The 18,574-nt window shown below is 38.4% G+C and overlaps 1 protein-coding gene across 1 annotated transcript; it reads right to left on the bottom strand.

The window, feature by feature from the left end:
• Positions 1 to 3,916: 3,916 nt before the first annotated feature.
• Positions 3,917 to 14,865, bottom strand: LOC137183276 (neuroepithelial cell-transforming gene 1 protein-like). Its single transcript, XM_067590203.1, has 12 exons — positions 14,570 to 14,865; positions 12,112 to 12,178; positions 11,856 to 11,915; positions 10,397 to 10,504; positions 10,131 to 10,298; positions 9,947 to 10,009; positions 9,747 to 9,843; positions 9,553 to 9,629; positions 8,492 to 8,749; positions 8,099 to 8,269; positions 7,820 to 8,006; positions 3,917 to 4,885 (listed from the first exon to the last, which is right to left on the bottom strand). Exons 1-12 carry the CDS (start codon positions 14,680 to 14,682, stop codon positions 4,554 to 4,556), a joined length of 1,701 nt encoding a protein of 566 aa, XP_067446304.1. The 5' UTR covers positions 14,683 to 14,865; the 3' UTR covers positions 3,917 to 4,553.
• Between the last annotated feature and the right edge of the window lie 3,709 nt (positions 14,866 to 18,574).

Raw genomic sequence — 18,574 nt, forward strand, 5'->3', positions numbered from 1 at the left:
TTTGCACTATTGCACAGTGTATGCAGCTGTCACTACCATTGAGTACACGTCATTGTTTCTGAGAATTTGGAGGTTTTATAGAAAGAATACCTTCATACTTCTATCTCAAATACTTTCATTCCACATGGATATAATGTGTCAAGCACTGGTATTTGTTTAGTCTTATTGTGTGTACATTCTACAATTGAAAACTTGTGTGGTGGGTATTTTACAGGCTGATTCCAGTATGTTTACTAATACTATGGCCAACAAAAAAGAATGTCGATATTTTTGGTCATGTGATACCTTGTAAGAAACATTTTTGTCTTTGAACCAAAATATATCAAACTGCTCAAAGCAGCAGTATTATACAAAAAGATTAGCCCTGATAAAATAGGGCAATCTAAGTCTTAAGTTAGTTTAGTCAAAGAATAATTAAACAAACCTAAGAATAAGACCGAGCATTCGATAACAAAACTGATCCACTTGACTCTTACCTCAATGTACTTTACCCACAGTGCCAAGAATAAATGGGAAAGATACAAACATTTAAAAATGAATCTTGGAAAAAATATACAAAATTAAAGATTTCCATTACTGAATAGTCAAGGGAAAAAATAAAATGTGAAACATCCAAATAATACATTTGGAGGACTCAGTATTTCACAAGTCCTGGTCACGGCCCTGTGTGTGTGTGTGTGTGTGTGTGTGTGTGTGCGTGCACCTTGACCTAAAGTTAGCAGCCAAAGCTGTCCAGCAAAGAGTAAACAGGAAGTGTTGCAATAACAGAGAAAGTGCAGCTGGGACAAGACAAAATGGAATGAGTGTGAACATGCTTAATGCTCGTAATTTATTGTATTTTGTATTGTATTTTGAAGTCACGTCAAATGTCAGCTGCTGGCCTGCTGCCAACAGTCTGAGTGATCCTTCCTGTCTAACTGGACCAACTACAAGAACCTTTAACTCCACTTTAGACATATAATGTCAATGCATCTCCTAGGATTAGTAAATACCTAGAGCTAAGAGGCTACAACAGTCAGTCATAAAAGAGAGGAAGAGGAGGGCAGACAGTCGTGACAGTCGTACCACAGCCAGGGAACCAACCACCCACTGCTGGGGTGCCAAGAGTATCCCACCTGTAACAAAGCATAAATCAAACCAAAACCAATAATTCTTATAAAAACACCACACTAATAAAATGTATCACCACAAACCATACCACCATTCAAAGAGAGCGGACTCCCAGTACACACCTATGCACCTGTGAATGGAGGCCGCCACGAGCCATAATACTATAAACAAAGAGAGTTAAAACTCCACTCCATATAAAATCAACCTAAATTTAAATACTAACTACAATACTACAAAAAATAATGTTCAAATGAACCATACTAAAACAAACAATACCAAAATAAACAGCAGTGCTCTCAGACTACTATTCTCAGCTTCTCAGACTACAATAAATGTTATGGCAGACACACTTTATAAAATTATTTAAAAAGTACAATATCAATAAGTGTTTCCACCCTTAGGTTACCCAAACAATAAACTACTAAAATTGAAATAAAACATCATGGTTTGGCTTATTAGAGCCACAAGTGTAGTGAGCAAACAGTCCAGCAACATGGAGGCGGCCTTCAGTCTCACACACCTTCTCACTGTGACCCTGCTTATCACTTTGTGTATCTGGCCTGTTTGGTCTCTGCCCTACATGGATCCTAGTGTCTCCCTGCTACATTGAATTATTAACTTGAGGCAATAAAGAACATGTTAATTATTTCTTTTTGCTCTTCATACTGCCATTTACATATGCCATATAGGACAATTCCAGCGGTAAGAACAATAGCTAGACCTGTACTAATTGTAAAGCTGTAAGGTTAATTAGTTAATAGCAAACAGGTCAGCAAACAAGCCTAGAATCAGACATTTTTTGAGTGTGGAAAGTAATTATGGATTTCTCAATCACATTATTCATTGAGAAGTTTGGCCTGAGGAATTCCCAGTGATCTTGAATTGGCACCAAATATTACTTTTGTACTAGATACATTTATAGGGCTGGCAGTGCAACAATTACTTTCATCATGGATTTATTTGTCAGTTGTTTTCTCGATTAATCACTTAGTTTGGTCCATAAAATGTCAGAAAATGTTGGGAAAATGTCGAATGCTGTTTCCCAAAGCCCAAGATGATGTCCTAAAACGTCTTGTTTTGTTTCAAGCAAGTCCACAACCCAGTTTACTATCATAGAGGACTACAGAAACCAGAAAATATTCACATTGAGAAGCTGTAATCATAGAATTTTGGATTATTTAAAGGATGGCTCCAAGCAATTAATAGATTATCACAATAATTTGTAATTAATTTAATAGTTGGCAACTAATCGATTAATCGACTAATTGTTGCAGCTCTTTTATAGCCCTTATAATTTTAAAACCATGCTAAATCCAAAAGGAAATAAACTTAGCTAAAAAAGGGATATCTGAGCTAAATTCTGCTAAACATGTATCTGAGAAAGATCGTTAAAGGTGAAGGAATCATTGGCGAATAAGAAGACAGCCACATTCTTTAGTGTGCTGGTAGATGATCCATTTAAACTTCTCTGAAGTGGCCGGCTCATTGTCATTACCCAAGCTGAACCACAGTGGTCCTGCCAGCAGTCCCCTCTGATCGCCTCTTGGGGAAGCAGGTGCTTAGTTTGTAGGAGTTTGTAAGGCGTCAGGATAGCAAGAGATATTTTTCCTTGGGGAGCTACAGAACAGTTTGACCAAGGACAAGAGTGAGGGGTGAGGAGATAGGGGAGGTGAATACCAGGGGTGACAGCAGCATACCTATTAGTTTGACATGAACGAAGCCCTACCAAAAAGACTGCACGAACGCCAACACCTCAGCGGCTTTAAACTGCTCATCAAATAGTTTCTCGTTTCAGCAGGAAGAAGTTGATTTGTTGGTGGTACATCATGAACTATAAATACCGATGACTCAGCGGCTGACGCTTTAAGAGTGGCCTATATTAAAGTGGGGGAGTGAATGATGTGCAGCTGGGGTTGTGATAGAGCCAACGGGGATAATCCAGAAGATGGAGGGGAGCAGGAAAACAGAGAAACCAAGTAAAAGTTACCCAACTCCTCTTAACACTTGGACCACGTATGGGGAACCAGAGGAATCAAACCATCCAGAAAGCCCATCTCATTTCCTCTGAGAGAAGTCTGATGTCATGATGATTAAAGTCTAACCGGCACCTCCATTTTCTAATGAAACTGTCATTTTGTTTTCTGCACACACTTCACACACATCAACAGTGTATTTTTTTTCTACGCAGTATGAGAAAGTACATTTTTCTTATTTGTTTTGCACACCACTCTGACACACCAGAAGCTGGAAGTTTCACAATAGCTAGCACAGAATAATAAAATTAGGAAACTGCCGATAAGCAAATGCCGAACAACAGTGGTATAAAACCAGCTGTGTAAATATGTAAAATCAACAGTTGATGCAAATCATTTTGTAGACTCTGCTGTCTTTCAGGCCACAAAGAAGCCTGATTAGGGGGTATAAACTTCATAAGAACTTCACACAGAGTAAAACATGAGTTTGTATTCTCACTTTAAATAAGAATTGATGAATAAAGTGAGGTTTTTACTGTATATCCAATAAAATGAGTACCTCTTTAAAAGAACTTACCGCCTTTGCAATTGTATTTTTTTTGAGAAAAGTAAGAAACAACATTTAGGAGAAGTTCTTTTGAACACACTAAACGTAAAAAATAGCACATTTCTGAGTTCCTCTCAGCTTCTGTTTGCTGGACAGATGTTGCAACACGTTATCGAACAGCTCTGTCAGCAGTAAAAGGAAGTGGCTGAGTGGTCAAAGTACAACTGAGAGGATGTGTGTGTGTGTGTTGCAACATAATCTCGCAGTTAATCATACCCAAGGCTCATTCAAAGTACAAACTAAATGTTTTATTTTTTCTGAGTAACATCTTTCCACTGAATACATCCAGATCATTTTGACATGTTTTTACCTTATCGTTTCTGTGGTCAGTGTTCTCACTTGTTGCTCGTTATCTTGATCTTTATTTTTAGACTTCTCACGCTTAACTGCTTCCTGCACAGTTTGACAGTTGAGACTCAATCTCCCAGCGTCTTGATCCCTTATCTTGGCACAGATACCGCACACGTGAAAACTGCATATATGATATTATGATTACAGCAAAAAAAAAAAAGAAAGAAGAAAAGCATTTAAACTGGAAAACTGATGAAACAAAATCTGAATAGCGACAAGTGGTATAAAGTTGACACATAAAACACTAATTCCACACATATTTCGCTGGTGTAAACATACATTTCAGTCACAATGACACACACATTTTTTTTGTAAACTAATTACACCATTTAAATGAGATAAGACTAAAGTTGGACAAACATTTGGACGGAAATGATTGGAAAGGCTTTTTCAGTGCAGCTACAAAAATAAAGCAAAAGCACTAAAATAGTGGTTTCATTGAAAAATAATTGACTGACAGACCCATGTGACCAGACAGGAAACATGCTGTTCACACGTGGTCGTCTGAATGTCTACACTCCAGTCTCCTTCCTCTTTAGAGAGCCTTGAAACCTCTGGTCCAGTCTGGTTTTAGAGAGCGTCTGAGGCCTGAGTTTGGGGCCCAGGACCGGCGGACAGTTCTCGTCTGTCTCTTCTTCATAGACGGTGGGTGAGACAGTGGAGGAGCGGCGCTTGGCTTTGACAGCTTCTCCCTGCTGGACTCTTGGTGGAGCCCCCTGTTGTTGGGCCATCGCGGTGCGTAGGCAGTTGAGCCACTGCTGCTTGTGGTAGACGTCATTGACATGCAGTGTGTGGGACTGGCCATGGGAGGGATCCATAGAGCTCACACGGAAAACATTCTTAGCTAGAAAAAGACAGAAATCAAAAAGACAAAACAAGTTGGACAGGATCTCAGAAGGCTGCAAAGTCTTGACTACATGAATCCAGTTTTAATGGATCCTCCAAAAACAGTTTATTTCCTCAAGCCATCAGGATTGTGAACTCTGAGGGCCCTGAGCCAGGAAACCATGGAGAGCTGGATAGGGCGCCGCTGCTCAGCCTTGCAGCCAATTTCTCCCAGTGGTCACTTGCTGTATTGCAGTGAAAACCCCCCCTGTGGCCCAAAAACCATTTTCCCCATAGACCACCACTTTAAGAGAGATGTCTGTAAAACTGTTGACAGGACACCTCGAACTGCAAACAAGGTCTTGACTTTATTTTACATTTTTGATCCACGGAGGTTTTATATTTGTAAAACTGTCTTCAAGTCAAGAAAGGCGATTTAAAAATAAGTGACATCATCACAATGTAAAGTCTATTGGCTGAGCGGGAACTCGTGGATGGGCCAGTGGGCCACACAACACGGAAACTACAAACTTTTTTGATGTATGCGCCAGCCGAGCAATTCTCATTGGACTGAGTGGGTGCCATTTTTGGTCTGGTATCCAGCTCTTATATTACATCCATGTAGGAAACACACACTGTCCTACCTCCCAGACTCCAACCAAAAATACTTAACATATTCTTTCTACATAGTGTTTATTTTAACTCCCTCTTTTGCACATTAAGGCCATTTGTCAGCACAATAATTTTAATTTAACAGTGAATTCAAACCTGCTTATGGGATTTTTTTGGCCACTTGGGGGCAGCAGAAACAAGCTGTGAACATATCACTGACATATAATCACCTTATAAAGTTCATATGGGGAACTTTTCAGCAGACAGTGTCTTATTCACACATCCAGCAGATATGAAGCAACATTCATTTGGAGTCGTGTTTGTTGCTGAGCCTTTTCAGTCCGTCTCCCTACCTGAGTATCTCAGGCTACAACTCACTCAAATCCTAACTATTGTTTTTAATCTTGTTTTGATCTTATTTTTTCTTTTCCCCTCATTATTTTACTGTTTCTTTCTGTGTTGTACTTTTAAATACTTCTTGTAATCTAATAATTTCAGCATTTTTACTCATTATTTTGGTTTTTATTGTTAAATGCTCTGTATCTCTGTTTGGAAAAGTGCTATATAAATAAAGATATCATGTTTCAGGCACCTGATGAATGTAAGTCCAACATCCATCCTGCTTTTAGCTCTGTTTTGCTGTCCACCAACACTTGAGGGAAACATCTGGCTCTTTAGCTGCTAAATGCTCCTCTGTGTTCGCCTGCTAGCTGCTTACTTTGTCTGTCTGCTGTTTGGTACCAGGCAGCGTCAGGGGGTTTTTAGGGCTTTTTTGGGGTTGAAAACAGCTGCTTGTTGTGGGTGAAAAATGAGCCAAAACCGTAAAGTTTATAGAGCTGTAACACTTTATAGAGCTGAGGGGAACTGTAGAGTCAGTGATATTTATCTGTGGGCTCACCATCACAAACAATCCCTTTTACATACATGTATGGATATTTGGTCCACTGTAAATTAGTTCACATACAGTAGTTTTACTTTCTTTAGTGAGAAAGAGGTGCAGTTTAGCCCATCCTCTATAGCCCACTTATTATAAGAGAAAAAATCTGCTGTTTTTGTCATCTTTTCTTTTGCTCAGTCTTCACTGGATGTCCTGTGGCGTGCATGTGACAAATAAAAATACTAATAAATTGGTTAGTCAAGGGACACTGTGACTGTATTAAAAGTGTGCAAACTGGGTCAAAACCCTCACGTCATGGACAAACAAATGGGTTTGTGTGGGTGCCATTATGTGTCCATATTGCTTTAAATGCCCTGCGCCCACACAGGACGTTGGGTGGAGCTATGCTGGAAACTGCATGTACAAATAAGAATGATAATAATGTAAGCTGTGCCAACCTGACAGATGAAACAAGAGCAACAGGAAAGAGAGAGAGGTGTCAATCAAGGACAGCTTGTAGACACCAACACTGACGTGAAGAGGTCTAATCAGCAACATCACTGAAAACAGCTTTGTGGCTGGATTACTGCTGTTTCGATGCTTTATGTGATGATCATAGTGTGCCCACAACATGTATTATAAATCTGAAAATGTCGCTGAGTGTACAATTTCAGTTAAACATCCTGTGAACCGCTGCTGCAGAATGAATATAGAGGAAACCCTGGTACAGTCAAGATGGCAGCAAAGTTAACAGAAGAGGGGATTTATTCATTTTGTATTTATTCATTTTGTATCGTGCCTAACTTTAGGTGGATCATAACATATCGGGTATGGAATTAGTCAGCAGATGCTCCAGTTCAAGATGAGACCAAACTTATCTATGGATGTCTGTTTCTGAGTCACAACAAAGGCCAAAATGTGGCCTGCAACAGACTAGATAAAGCTTGTTTTTAGCCGATTGCTGGAAATGCCTTTTGCTATGTTGTAATTCATATCATAAAATGGCGAGGACTGCTGAAACTGCTGAAAGACGAAAGTCTAAGTTTTACTATAGGCTCATAAGGAATGGTGTTATAAAATAGGTTTTTCAAAAATCATCAATCATGACAACACAACCAGAGGTCATTGAGCATCATAAATGTAAACACATGCACACACACGACCAAACACATGATCCACTCCAAGCTTACACCTGGCAGAGATAATTATACACAATTTCCAAATCAGGGCTGTTAGTTTTCAATTAATCTTTTAGTCTATAAAAAGTCAGAAAATAAAAAAATTCCCATCACACTTTCCCAGAGTCAAAGGTGATGTCTTCAAATATATCAAATGCACAAAGATATAAAGAGAGAAAAGCAGCAAATCTTCACATCTGAAAAGGTGAAACCAGTGAAAACAATCAAAGTTGTTGTCATTTAATTGGTGACAAAGTACAACTGTAGCCACTACAACTCATCGTACCTTTCTCTCCATTGGTGAAAGCCCCTCTGAAGGATCCCCCCATGCGGATCTCTCCATCCTGCAGGTCCTCTAGAGCCAAGTCCCGAACCGGGATGGGCTGTCGATACACCTGGAAGCAGCTCCTGTCATTTCGAGTCACCGGTCGGGTCAGAACCAGCAGCTCAGAGAAGAGGAACACATGCAACCTCTGCAAAGTTACATATTAAAGGTCATTTTCATACAACAGATAGTTTATTACATGTGGAAGCTAAAGATGAGGAGAGTAATCCTAATTCTTACCGAGCCGCTCTTGTTCCTCAGCTCGCCGTGACACAGGAGGACCTTACAGTTGTCTATGAGAGGGTCCCGCTGCTTTTCATCCAGGTACTCCAGTTTGTCTATATAATACTGGCACTCTGACTCCCCTTTCCTCACGTTGATATCAGACAGAATTCCCTGGATTATAGTGATCTGGATAATAAAAGTAGGACTGTTATCAGTTGGCAATTTGGCTGAACACCAACAAACAAGCCTGAATAACAACTGAAATGTGCTATTACCAAAAAATGAAGGCGTATTACTGTTGATAAATTCATGTTATAGGCTTGCGGTCGTGTAATTTATCAGATTTCACAGCTAAATATAAGCAAAAACAGTTCATAATTGCAAAAGTGTGTAACATAGATAACATACAGCTCTCTCCAGACTAGCTACGTCCGGGTGATCAGGAGGAGTGTGTCTGAGGATCTCTCGCAGCAGCAGCGGGTATTTCACCAAGCGTGAACGCGGGATGTCTAGGAAGCTCCAGAGGTCCAGTTTCCTGCTGAAGGGCGATTCCAAGCATCGCTGCAGGAAGTCCTGGACCCGTCTATCCTGTTTTTTCTGGTCCAGCAGGGCCTTGGCTGCAAGCTGATTGCTGCAGTAGTCTTTGTAAGCGTTTAGACCAGGCAGCTGAAAAGACACAATAACAGTTTTTACATGCAATAATGTTCTGATATGTAACAGCGTTTGAAGATCCACTTCCTCGATTAGTCGTTCGGTCTACAGAATGTCAGAAAATGGTGAAAAATGTCACTGTTTCTGTGTGGGAAATTATTGTATGAATATGTATAAATGCTTGTGTGAACTTGTGAAAGGTTAAAATGCTTAGTGATAGTCGTAGAAAATCATGTTTGTGTGTCTCAACAGTATGTTCCTGTGTGAAAAGGAAACAAAGAACATCTGTTTATTCTGAAACGGATCCTGCCATGTCTGTTTGGGTATAATCATGCAGACACCAGTCACAACAACTCTTACAGGTTGGTGTGAAACAGATTAAGAAGATTTCACCCTGTTGTTCAGGTCTCACTTCCTCTACAGCAGCTCATACGTCAGTATCGAGTGTGAGTGTGCCAGACCGCGCATCAAAGAAAGTGTGACAATACTATAGAGAGTTGTCTCTTTCCTGTCAGGTGCAAGACATTTCCCAAAGCCTTATTTTGGAATATCAAATATCTTGTTTTGTCCGACAAACTGTCCACAAACCAAAGATATTCTGTTTATGATCACAGAGGAGTAAAGAAACCAAAAAATATTCACATTTAAGAAGCTGGAACTGGAGAATTTTTACTTTTTTTTTTCTTAAAAATGACTCAAAACGACTAATTATCAAAATAGTTGTCAATTTTTTGTTGATCGACTAATCGATGAATCGTTGCAGCTCTACTTCAAGTAAACATCCACTTAGTGTATTCTGAGTGTGCTATCATACATACCCAGTCTATTACTATCCGTCCGATCTGAGCTACTGTTCCATCAGGGCCGGTTCCCTCAGTCAGCTTCATCAATAAGTCTAAAGAGAACAAAAAAAAAAAGAAGCACACGCACAGTCAGAAACACATTTAAGGAAGGAAACATAACAGGAAACAATTAGTGCAGTTTCACTTCTAAAAAGGCAGTGATTACTCACCCTCATGTAAGGGGATGTACGCATCCAGATCCCCAAAAATATGAGCCAGTTCCTCCTCTGTCATGATGGAAAGCTTCAGCATGGGATCGTGGTATGCCTGAACGTAAGCGAAGCAACAGTGTGAATGCAAAAACCACGTCGACAAAGGGAGGATTCATGTTTTGTTTTCTTTGGGATCATTTTCAAACCAATTCTCTAACCTTTCGTGCAAGTTGGAGATCTTCAATGAGATCTTGTTCTCCCCTGTAAAGCTCATGAATCGCCTGGAGAATAAATGTTACATACAAGAGAAACAATAACAGGAGAAGTTAGATTTTCTGCTCTCTGCACTTTTTTTTTTTGGCTCAGTGTAATCAATACGTATAAAAGATTCAAATGCACAACCTCTTGTCTCTTGATCTCTTTGGCGGAGAACGAGCTCTTCTGATGAACATCCAGCGTCTCCGACCACAGCGTGCTGTTTCTGCGTTTAGTGGGTGTTGGACCTGCTGCCTTGCTGCTGCCTTTGAGGGATGTCCCGGGTGACTTGCCATCACCACGTAACGACATCGACTGGAAACAAAAAGTTTAATTATTTTATGATCAAAACACAAAGTTTGCTTATAGTTTGTAGAGTCTGTCATGGAAAACAAGTACAACATTTATGCTACCTGGATAGTTTGGCCAAAGCGTCGCACTGCTCCGTTCTTTGAAGGAGATATTAAGTTGACCAGGGATGAAACTTTGACCATCGGTCGTACACGCTTGTTGTTGGGTTCCTGGGAATCAAGGAAATAAACTGTCTTCATTTCCACTCGATTGTAATACGGTAACACAGTAGGGGTGGAAGAATACCTTGAACACTGTTGTATATTAGCCCCAAGCCCCTCATGAATTAGCAAACACAGGGGTGCTCTAAACCGTTTCAGGGGAGGCTCAGTGAATGGAAGTGAAAAAATATTACATTAGTTATCAAAAGGAGATCACACAGAATAGCTTAAATGTGTGTGATTTGGATAAAAGAGATAGTTCAGAGATACAGAAGTTTTGGGGAATTTTACTGCTTTTCCCACTTTCCCAGAGTCAGAAACTAATAAATGCCTTCAGACAGACTTTTTAATGTATTTGGTGTAGTCAGAACTTACGTCAAACAGCAATATCAGGCTATGTTGGCTCAACTATTGAGTGTCTATGGGATCAAATAACAATCATGAGCCCACAGGCATCCAGGTATTGAAACTAAGCAAGTAAACCAAGAGGGAGCACCTTTGTCTGAGGGGAGGCCCACAGTCTCAGACTTTGAACACCCCTGTTGTAAAAGATAATTAACCTGCAATGTTTGAAAATCACAGTAACTGTTGTTCTGATATTTCCAGAATCCACAAAGACTCTTCTGACCATCGAGATGATTAAATATTCAGTCTGCTTAATAATAAAAAAAGATCTTTAACACATTTCACAAGTTGTTTTTTATCGTGCATTGGACAGAAATGTTTTATCCAGATGGCGAGGGAAGAAATTACCGTCAGTAAACCCTCAGGGTTCTTCAAACATCGCTGGTTAATTAACTTTTAAAGAAACCGATGGTTTCCTCTGTGATCCAAAGCTATGCTAATACATTAGAGGCACAAACTGGGGCCAATTGTAGACTGTGGTTTCAATACAAGGCTTTCTGTTACACTTTGTAATTAACGTTTTTAACAACTATGTTCTTTCAACTCCTGTCAAAAAGCAAAAGTTCTGTACCTGCAGAGATTATATGATGTTTCTACTTTTTTCTTATGTTGTTATGATTATTATTAATATTATTATTAATATTATGTACAATATTTTAAATATTGAACAGCACTGCTTTTGTTATATTGATTGAACCATTAATTTCATCATCTATGGCATAATGTGGCTGATTTTCTTTCATCACTATTTCCTCAGACAGACACTGTTTATGTTAGTGTCTAAGGCATAGTGGGATTATCCTGAGCTCCTAACACACCCATGGTGCACCCATGGCTGTCTGTGGCGAGGAACTGCGTCACGCAGAGGGATTAAAGTTTCTTGTTAGGACACATTCAAGGGTGCTGCACTAGACTTGCACTCAACGGACAGACAGTAAGCTGCCCTAACTCTCACCTTGAGGTCAAAACTGGACAGGCTGACTGTGTCATCGTCCTTCTCTTTGCGTTTTCTCTTCTGTAACAACACAACAACACACATGTTACTTTTACAGGTCTGATGAGAGTTCAGACAATACATATGTAGCAGCATCTCTAATATAAATGTAATGATATGATGAATGACGACATGCAATTGCAAGTATTAATTATAGAAGTCACATGTATGGCTCGTGACAGTCATGTTTAACGTGATGTTTTCAACATGAACTCACTAAACTGAAGTCCCATGGTGTCCCCGGAGTAAGAAACGTGAAGGAGCTGCCTCTCTGCATTGGAGGTCTAAAGGAAATCAAAGAAAAAAGTTATGGTTGTGCACAGTGAAAACAAGTGTATATAGTTGCGGTTTGGCTTATTCTAGGTGGATACCTGATGACAATAATCAGTCAAATTAATCAAAAGAGAAGAAAGTAGAGAGAAACTGAATTATTGTTTTTATTACTTTACTCCTAAACTGGGAATGCATCACAGCTCTGGTAGTTATATGCATACTTTTTGTGCCATTTTTGTCCAAGCTGCTGTTATGTTTCAAATGTGTCAAATGCTGTTGGTGATAACTGATGGATCATAATATTTAAAACCATATAAGGAGCTGATCTGCTCTCTGCTGCTGCAGAAAATAAAGTCACTTAAGGTGACAAAACAATGCTGCTACAGAGAGTTACAGTGTCTTCCTCTGAAGGAGCGACATCCTGTCAAGGCCAAGTTGATCTGAACACACTGCTGCACAACCTACTAGATGTAATGCAGCCTTCAAGTCATGTTGGAAATAACAGAATCATGAGTATAGAACAAGGATCCAAAAAAAATTATGAATATAACTACTAAAGTTGCATTTTTCTGTAAGATACAAGTCGATGGGATGTGATTTTTAAGTGGCAGAGTTCATGTCATCATGTAAACAGAGTAGTAGGGCTGCAACTAACAGTTATTTTAATTACTGATTAATCTGTTGATTATTTTCTTGATTAATTGATTAGTCCTTTGGTCTATAAAATGTCGACCACTGTTTCCAAAAGCCCAAGATAAAACCTAAAATGTCTTGTTTTGTCCTGACCAACAGTCCACAAACCCAAAGATATTCAGTTTATTATCATAGAAGACTAAAGAAACCAGAGAATATTCAAATCTGAGAAGCTGGAACCAGAGAATTTGGGCATTTTTCTAGAAAAAAATGACTCAAAACAATGAATTAATTATCAAAATAGTTGGTGATTAATTTTCTTTTGATTGACTCATCGTTTCAGCTCTACAAAGTAGTAATTACATGCTAATGATCATGTAGGTTAACATGTACCTTCATTATTGTTTGGTACATTGTGATTATAAATTACTACTTTACGAGAATACAGTGAGATATTTGAGGCCAATACAAATATAAAGTAATTTCTCAACTATGTCTACGGATATTAATATTGTCTGCAAGTACACATGCAGGTGCAGCACAGGTTGAACTATGAGGACGAGCCTATTTATAGGACACTGAAAAAACATATTGTATTGTGTTGCTATGCAGACTGTTGCATTTAAGTGCCAATGACAACTCCCCAGATACCCAGTGTTTGCATTACAAACAATACTGAACTGATAAAGACTGTAAGGGCCAATATTAATAGTATGCTGATCTAAGTTACACTACCGTTGATTCGACAGCTGAAATGAATCAATGAATCATATAATCAACAGAAAGTTTTGATAAACAATTAATTTCCTAAATCAAGCAAAAATGCCAAATAGTCGATGGTTTCAGCTTCTTAAATGTGAGAATTTGCCACTTTTGTTAGTCAACAGATTATCTTTGGGTTTTTCTATTGGTTTAGCGCTGCAACAATTAGTTGATTAATCAATTAGTTGCCAACTTTTAAATTAATCGCCAACTATTTTGGTAATTGATTAATTGTTTTGAGGCATTTTTAAGAAAAAAAAACATCCAATTTCTCCAGGTCCAATTTCTCAAATGTGTATTTTCTGATAATAAACAAGACATTTGAAGACATCACCTTCACCTCTGGTAAACAGTGATCAACATTTTTCACCATTTTCTGACAATTCATAAACCAACTAATCAATTAATCAAGAAAACAATCAACAGATGAATTGATAATGACAATAGTCGTTAGTTACAGCCTTTTGTTGGTTGACCAAAACAATAAATATGATGTATTTTGGTTTTGCTCTGGGAAAGTTATGATGGCCAGTATTCACTATTTTTTGACATTTTATAGAGTTTGTCAATTAATTGTGAAAATTGTTGACAGATGAATTGATAAAGAAAATTATCATTACATTTAGCTCTAATTGGGTCTTTCTTCACTCTTAGTTTTTCTTGTTGTCATCACTAATTTAACAATAACAATGCAATCGTACAATAAATGAAAGCCTTTATTACATGAGAGTTTTCTCTGCTGATCTCTAAAAAATCCAGACAGCTAAAACAGATATTTCTTATGTTATCTTATCTTGTTACGGTTTCAAATGAAATGCTGCAGATTAAAGCATGACACGAAATTTTATGTTTACCGAGGTGCACTTGAAGGCATCATATGCCAGTTACCAGCCCTGCACCGTCACAGTTGGCTAACTGTAGCGCGAAAAGTCGTATTATATCTCCAAACAGAGCTTCAAAATGAATAATCGTATATAATAAAACGTTATTTCGACATATATACGAACTTTTTGGAGTTGTTTCTCCGGAGAGTTTGAGGAGAGGGCTCGGCGGCGCTGATGGATGTCCTCTTCTTTTTGTTTCCCACCGTCCTCCCACTAACTTCCTCATTTTCTTCCATTTTGCACGAGGCTTCGTCTTGAAATCAGTTACACCGAGACGAGGATAGACTTTAGCGAACAAAAGACAAAGTTCAGATGTACGAAAACTGGCCCGATTTGTACAAAGAAAGTAGGAGATCGATGACAACAGAAGAACAAACACACACACACTACGGCGGAAGTTTGAATATGGCGGATTCTTGGAAATGGACCAATCAGGAGAGAGCTCAGAGCTCTGCTGCTAGGATACCATGAGGTGGGAGGAGCCAGAGAGACCTTGAATGTAGCTGATGATGAAAAACAGGTTTATGTTACGTTCAAGATTCATTTCTATCGTGAAAATTTCTTTATTAAAATGTTGCATGAATATATTCACAGGTAGATGCCGTTAACAGTTAATTTGAATACACTATAATAATGTTGAAAGACTTTAAACACAACTAGTCTACAGATTATTTCCCCTGAACCCCTCTCCAAACCACCTCACCCCCATCCCAATCTCCAAAAACCTCCCACCTATCCAATACATCCATGCATCTACCCCACCACCCCCAGCCAGTGGTAGAGAATTACTAAGTACATTTACTTCAGTACAATTTTAAGGGTACTTATACTTTACTTTACTAAGTATTTTCATTTGATGCTACTTCATACTTCCACTCCACTACATTTCAGGGGGAAATACTGCACTTTCTACTCCACTACATTTATTTTTAGTTACTTTTCAGATGAAGATTTTGCACAATGGATAATCTAACCAGTTTTTAAAACACAACACGTTAAAGATGAAACCAGTGGTTTCCAACCTTTTTGACTTTTGACGTCTTACATAAAGCAGTGTGTAGTCGGGGTCACATTTCACATGTCTATGAGTTGTTAACAGCTCCACCAAATATTGATTTTTCCCTTTAAACGTCTCACATGGTTTCATTTCAATAAATGTCCAACTGATCCAATATTTCAATTAATTCAATTCATTAAAAGATTAGAGAGAAAGTCCAAAAACTGAAAACAGATTTGTGTATCAGAACTTTGTTTTTTCTTTTCTCTCCCATTAATCATCTCACGACCCCTCAGATTTATCTGGTGACCCTTTGGAGGGCCCCGACCCCTAGGTTGGGAACCACAGGACTAAACCAGTCAAGTGACTAAGTGAATCTACTTAGTTACTTTCCACCATTAATAACCACACATACCACCTCTGGTGTGTTAATCTTGCATTAATCATATAATATTGATTCCAGTGTTCTTTGTGTTCTACTTACAGGCCTACAGGTCAATAACAACCAGCCTGCAACCTTGTAACAATTTAACCTGTTTACTGTGTGTTTGTCGACGCTGTTTATATGTATATATCTATTTTAATTCCTGCTTTACATAATTTCAATATGACTGAATTTGTTTAGCTTTGCTGTCTTTGTTTTTTTCTGTGTGTGTCTTCCTCTTCATTTGTTTTCTTTCCAGTGTGTCTAAATATTTTGAGAGTCACTGTTGGTCAATAATAATGATTTTGGTTCTGAGTTTGAGTCTAATAATACAGCTGTCATGTGTAACCTGCTTTGTGCATTAGGTTTACAACTAAAGATTATTTTCATTATTAATTAACCTATTGATTTGATTTTTTTCTTAATTAATATGTTAATTGTTTAGTCTATAAACATCAGAAAATAATAAAAAATGCCCATCTAAGTTACCAAAGTGACGTCTTCAAATGTCTTGTTTCGTCCCACTAGAAGCTGAGACCAGAGGATTTTGGATTTTTTTGTAAATGACTCAAAACAACTAATCAATTATTAAAATAGTTGTCAATTAATGTTCTGTTGGTGGACTAATCAATTAATTGACTAATTGTTGTAGCTCTAATGTGCATTGTAGAAGATGGATCCTCGAAGGCAACAGTGTGCACATACAATCCACAGACTGGGAGGAAGTGGCTTAAATTGGCCATGAATACCAGTGTTTGCCTAATGGGTTAGAGAAGCAAGTTTGTGATCGGAAGGTCATCGGTTCAATCCCTGAACTGGCAGGATAATTCTGGGTGGGGAAAGTGAAAAAGCAGCACTTGCCCCTCCCTCATTATCACCACTGGAGGTGCCCTTGTGCAAGACCCTTAACCCAAACTGCTCCAGTGAAGCTGCTCAGTGGCCGGCAGATCAGTCTGTGGTTGTAATGTGTAACTGTGTGAATGTGATCAATAAATTCCTGCTAAAGAGAGGCTTTCTCTCAGTGAAACCTCTCTGAATAATAAAGGGTTAAAAAAAACTAGAGGACTGAAGTGAGGAAGAAGAATAAACATATACAGAGAAAATAAAATTTCACTATGTAAAACGTCTCATTGAATAGATAGACTAGTTTGAGCTCAGAGTCGGAGATGTAAATATTATGAAAATGAACATCAGCATTCAGAGTTTTTTCAGCAGATGCATGTTGCTTTTAACAAATACTCTAAACCTCAGACACTATTTTCATTTCCATGTAAAGGCACACAATGAAAAATTTCCAACATATGGATGAAATAGTTTCTAATTCCCTCTAAATTTCATCTAAGTAATAAATCATATGAGGATCATGATTAGATTTTATCAGTACACTGTTTGACCGTCCTTTAAGGGACAACCCAACCATCAGTCAAGCAGGACCCTACAGCTGTGTCCTTCATGAGCACATCATCGTCTCATCTGTTCCACTTCAATCAGGATACCTGTCGGTCACATGATATACGGCGTCTGACATCACCGCTGTAGTACCTTCATAACATTATGGACAAAATGTACTCTGACTTCATGCGGATGGCTTGCAGTTGTGAGAAGAAGCCTCAATATTTGTTGCAACACAGGTTAAGTGTTGTCTGAGTGAAAACAATCCCACAAAGTCCATTTAGTAGCTGTTCTAGAGCTTTCAATCACAATGTATGATCTTCCTTTCAGTCCAGTTATCCTGCTGGAATTGTAAATGTTTAAGTATCTATCTTGAGATCCATTTAGCAGCTGTTCCGGTGCTTTTGACCGTATACAATCTCAACTTTCAAGCCAACATGGATGAGAAGCACTTGTGCCTGGAAAAATGGAAATTTTCAGTTTTATGATTGTTGGGCAAAGTCCGTTTTGCTAGGGACAATCATGTTATATGATTGAAAGCGAACAGCTACTAAACGGACCTTGTGGTGAGATTGTTTTCAAGGTGAAGAATGAATTTTAAATCTCCACTTGAATATATGTTTCATGAGTTCTTTATTTGCTCCATTAACACAACAGGTGACGAGACTTTTAGACATTTCTCATACAAACAATCAAAAGATCAAACATATTTAACTTCGAGAGATTATTTGTGCCATCAACAATTGAGTAAGGTGATTTTGATTTCAGATGGAGTGAGTCTTCAGAAGAAATAAAGCATCATCTCCAGGTTCAACAGGGTTCAGATGAATGTAACGTGAACATACAGTAGCTGCACTGAGAAGCTTTATTGTGATAAATGTTTCTTACTGCTGGGACATTTACTCAGGACACAAGAAAAACTTTGTATAATCTTACAATTTTATTACCACAAAATGCAGGTAAAATTCAGTATTTTAGAAATATGTAAAGTATGTTACATACACTCACTTGTTTTAATAAAATCTTAATGATACATTTTACATCCAGTTGAAAAAAAAAAGTAGAGAAACTCTATAATGTGATGAAAAGCATGCCATCAGGTGTTACCAGACGTTCAAAATGCTTCAAACAACATCAAGCACAGGAATGTACAGTACATGTATATTTGAGGCTATAAGGGGCACAAAGAAGGGAAAAGTAACTATAACGAGAAGCAGGACAGCAGCTGTGACCAGTTTAGTGGATAAAGCAGCACAGGGAGTACAGTAATTTACACAAACATGACCTACTTTTTGGCACACAAGAAGAACATATC

This window comes from Thunnus thynnus, chromosome 5 (assembly GCF_963924715.1).
Source record: "Thunnus thynnus chromosome 5, fThuThy2.1, whole genome shotgun sequence".
NCBI lineage: Eukaryota > Metazoa > Chordata > Actinopteri > Scombriformes > Scombridae > Thunnus > Thunnus thynnus.

Bases quoted from the DNA above. Each gene is read 5' to 3' on its own strand.
- LOC137183276 (XM_067590203.1), bottom strand. From the start codon at position 14,682: ATGGAAGAAAATGAGGAAGTTAGTGGGAGGACGGTGGGAAACAAAAAG. The intron at 10,505-11,855 runs GTGAGAGTTAGG...CTTGATTCCCAG, and splicing joins TGTCCAGTTTTGACCTCAAG to GAACCCAACAACAAGCGTGT. The intron at 9,630-9,746 runs GTGAGTAATCAC...TGTTCTCTTTAG, and splicing joins GTACATCCCCTTACATGAGG to ACTTATTGATGAAGCTGACT.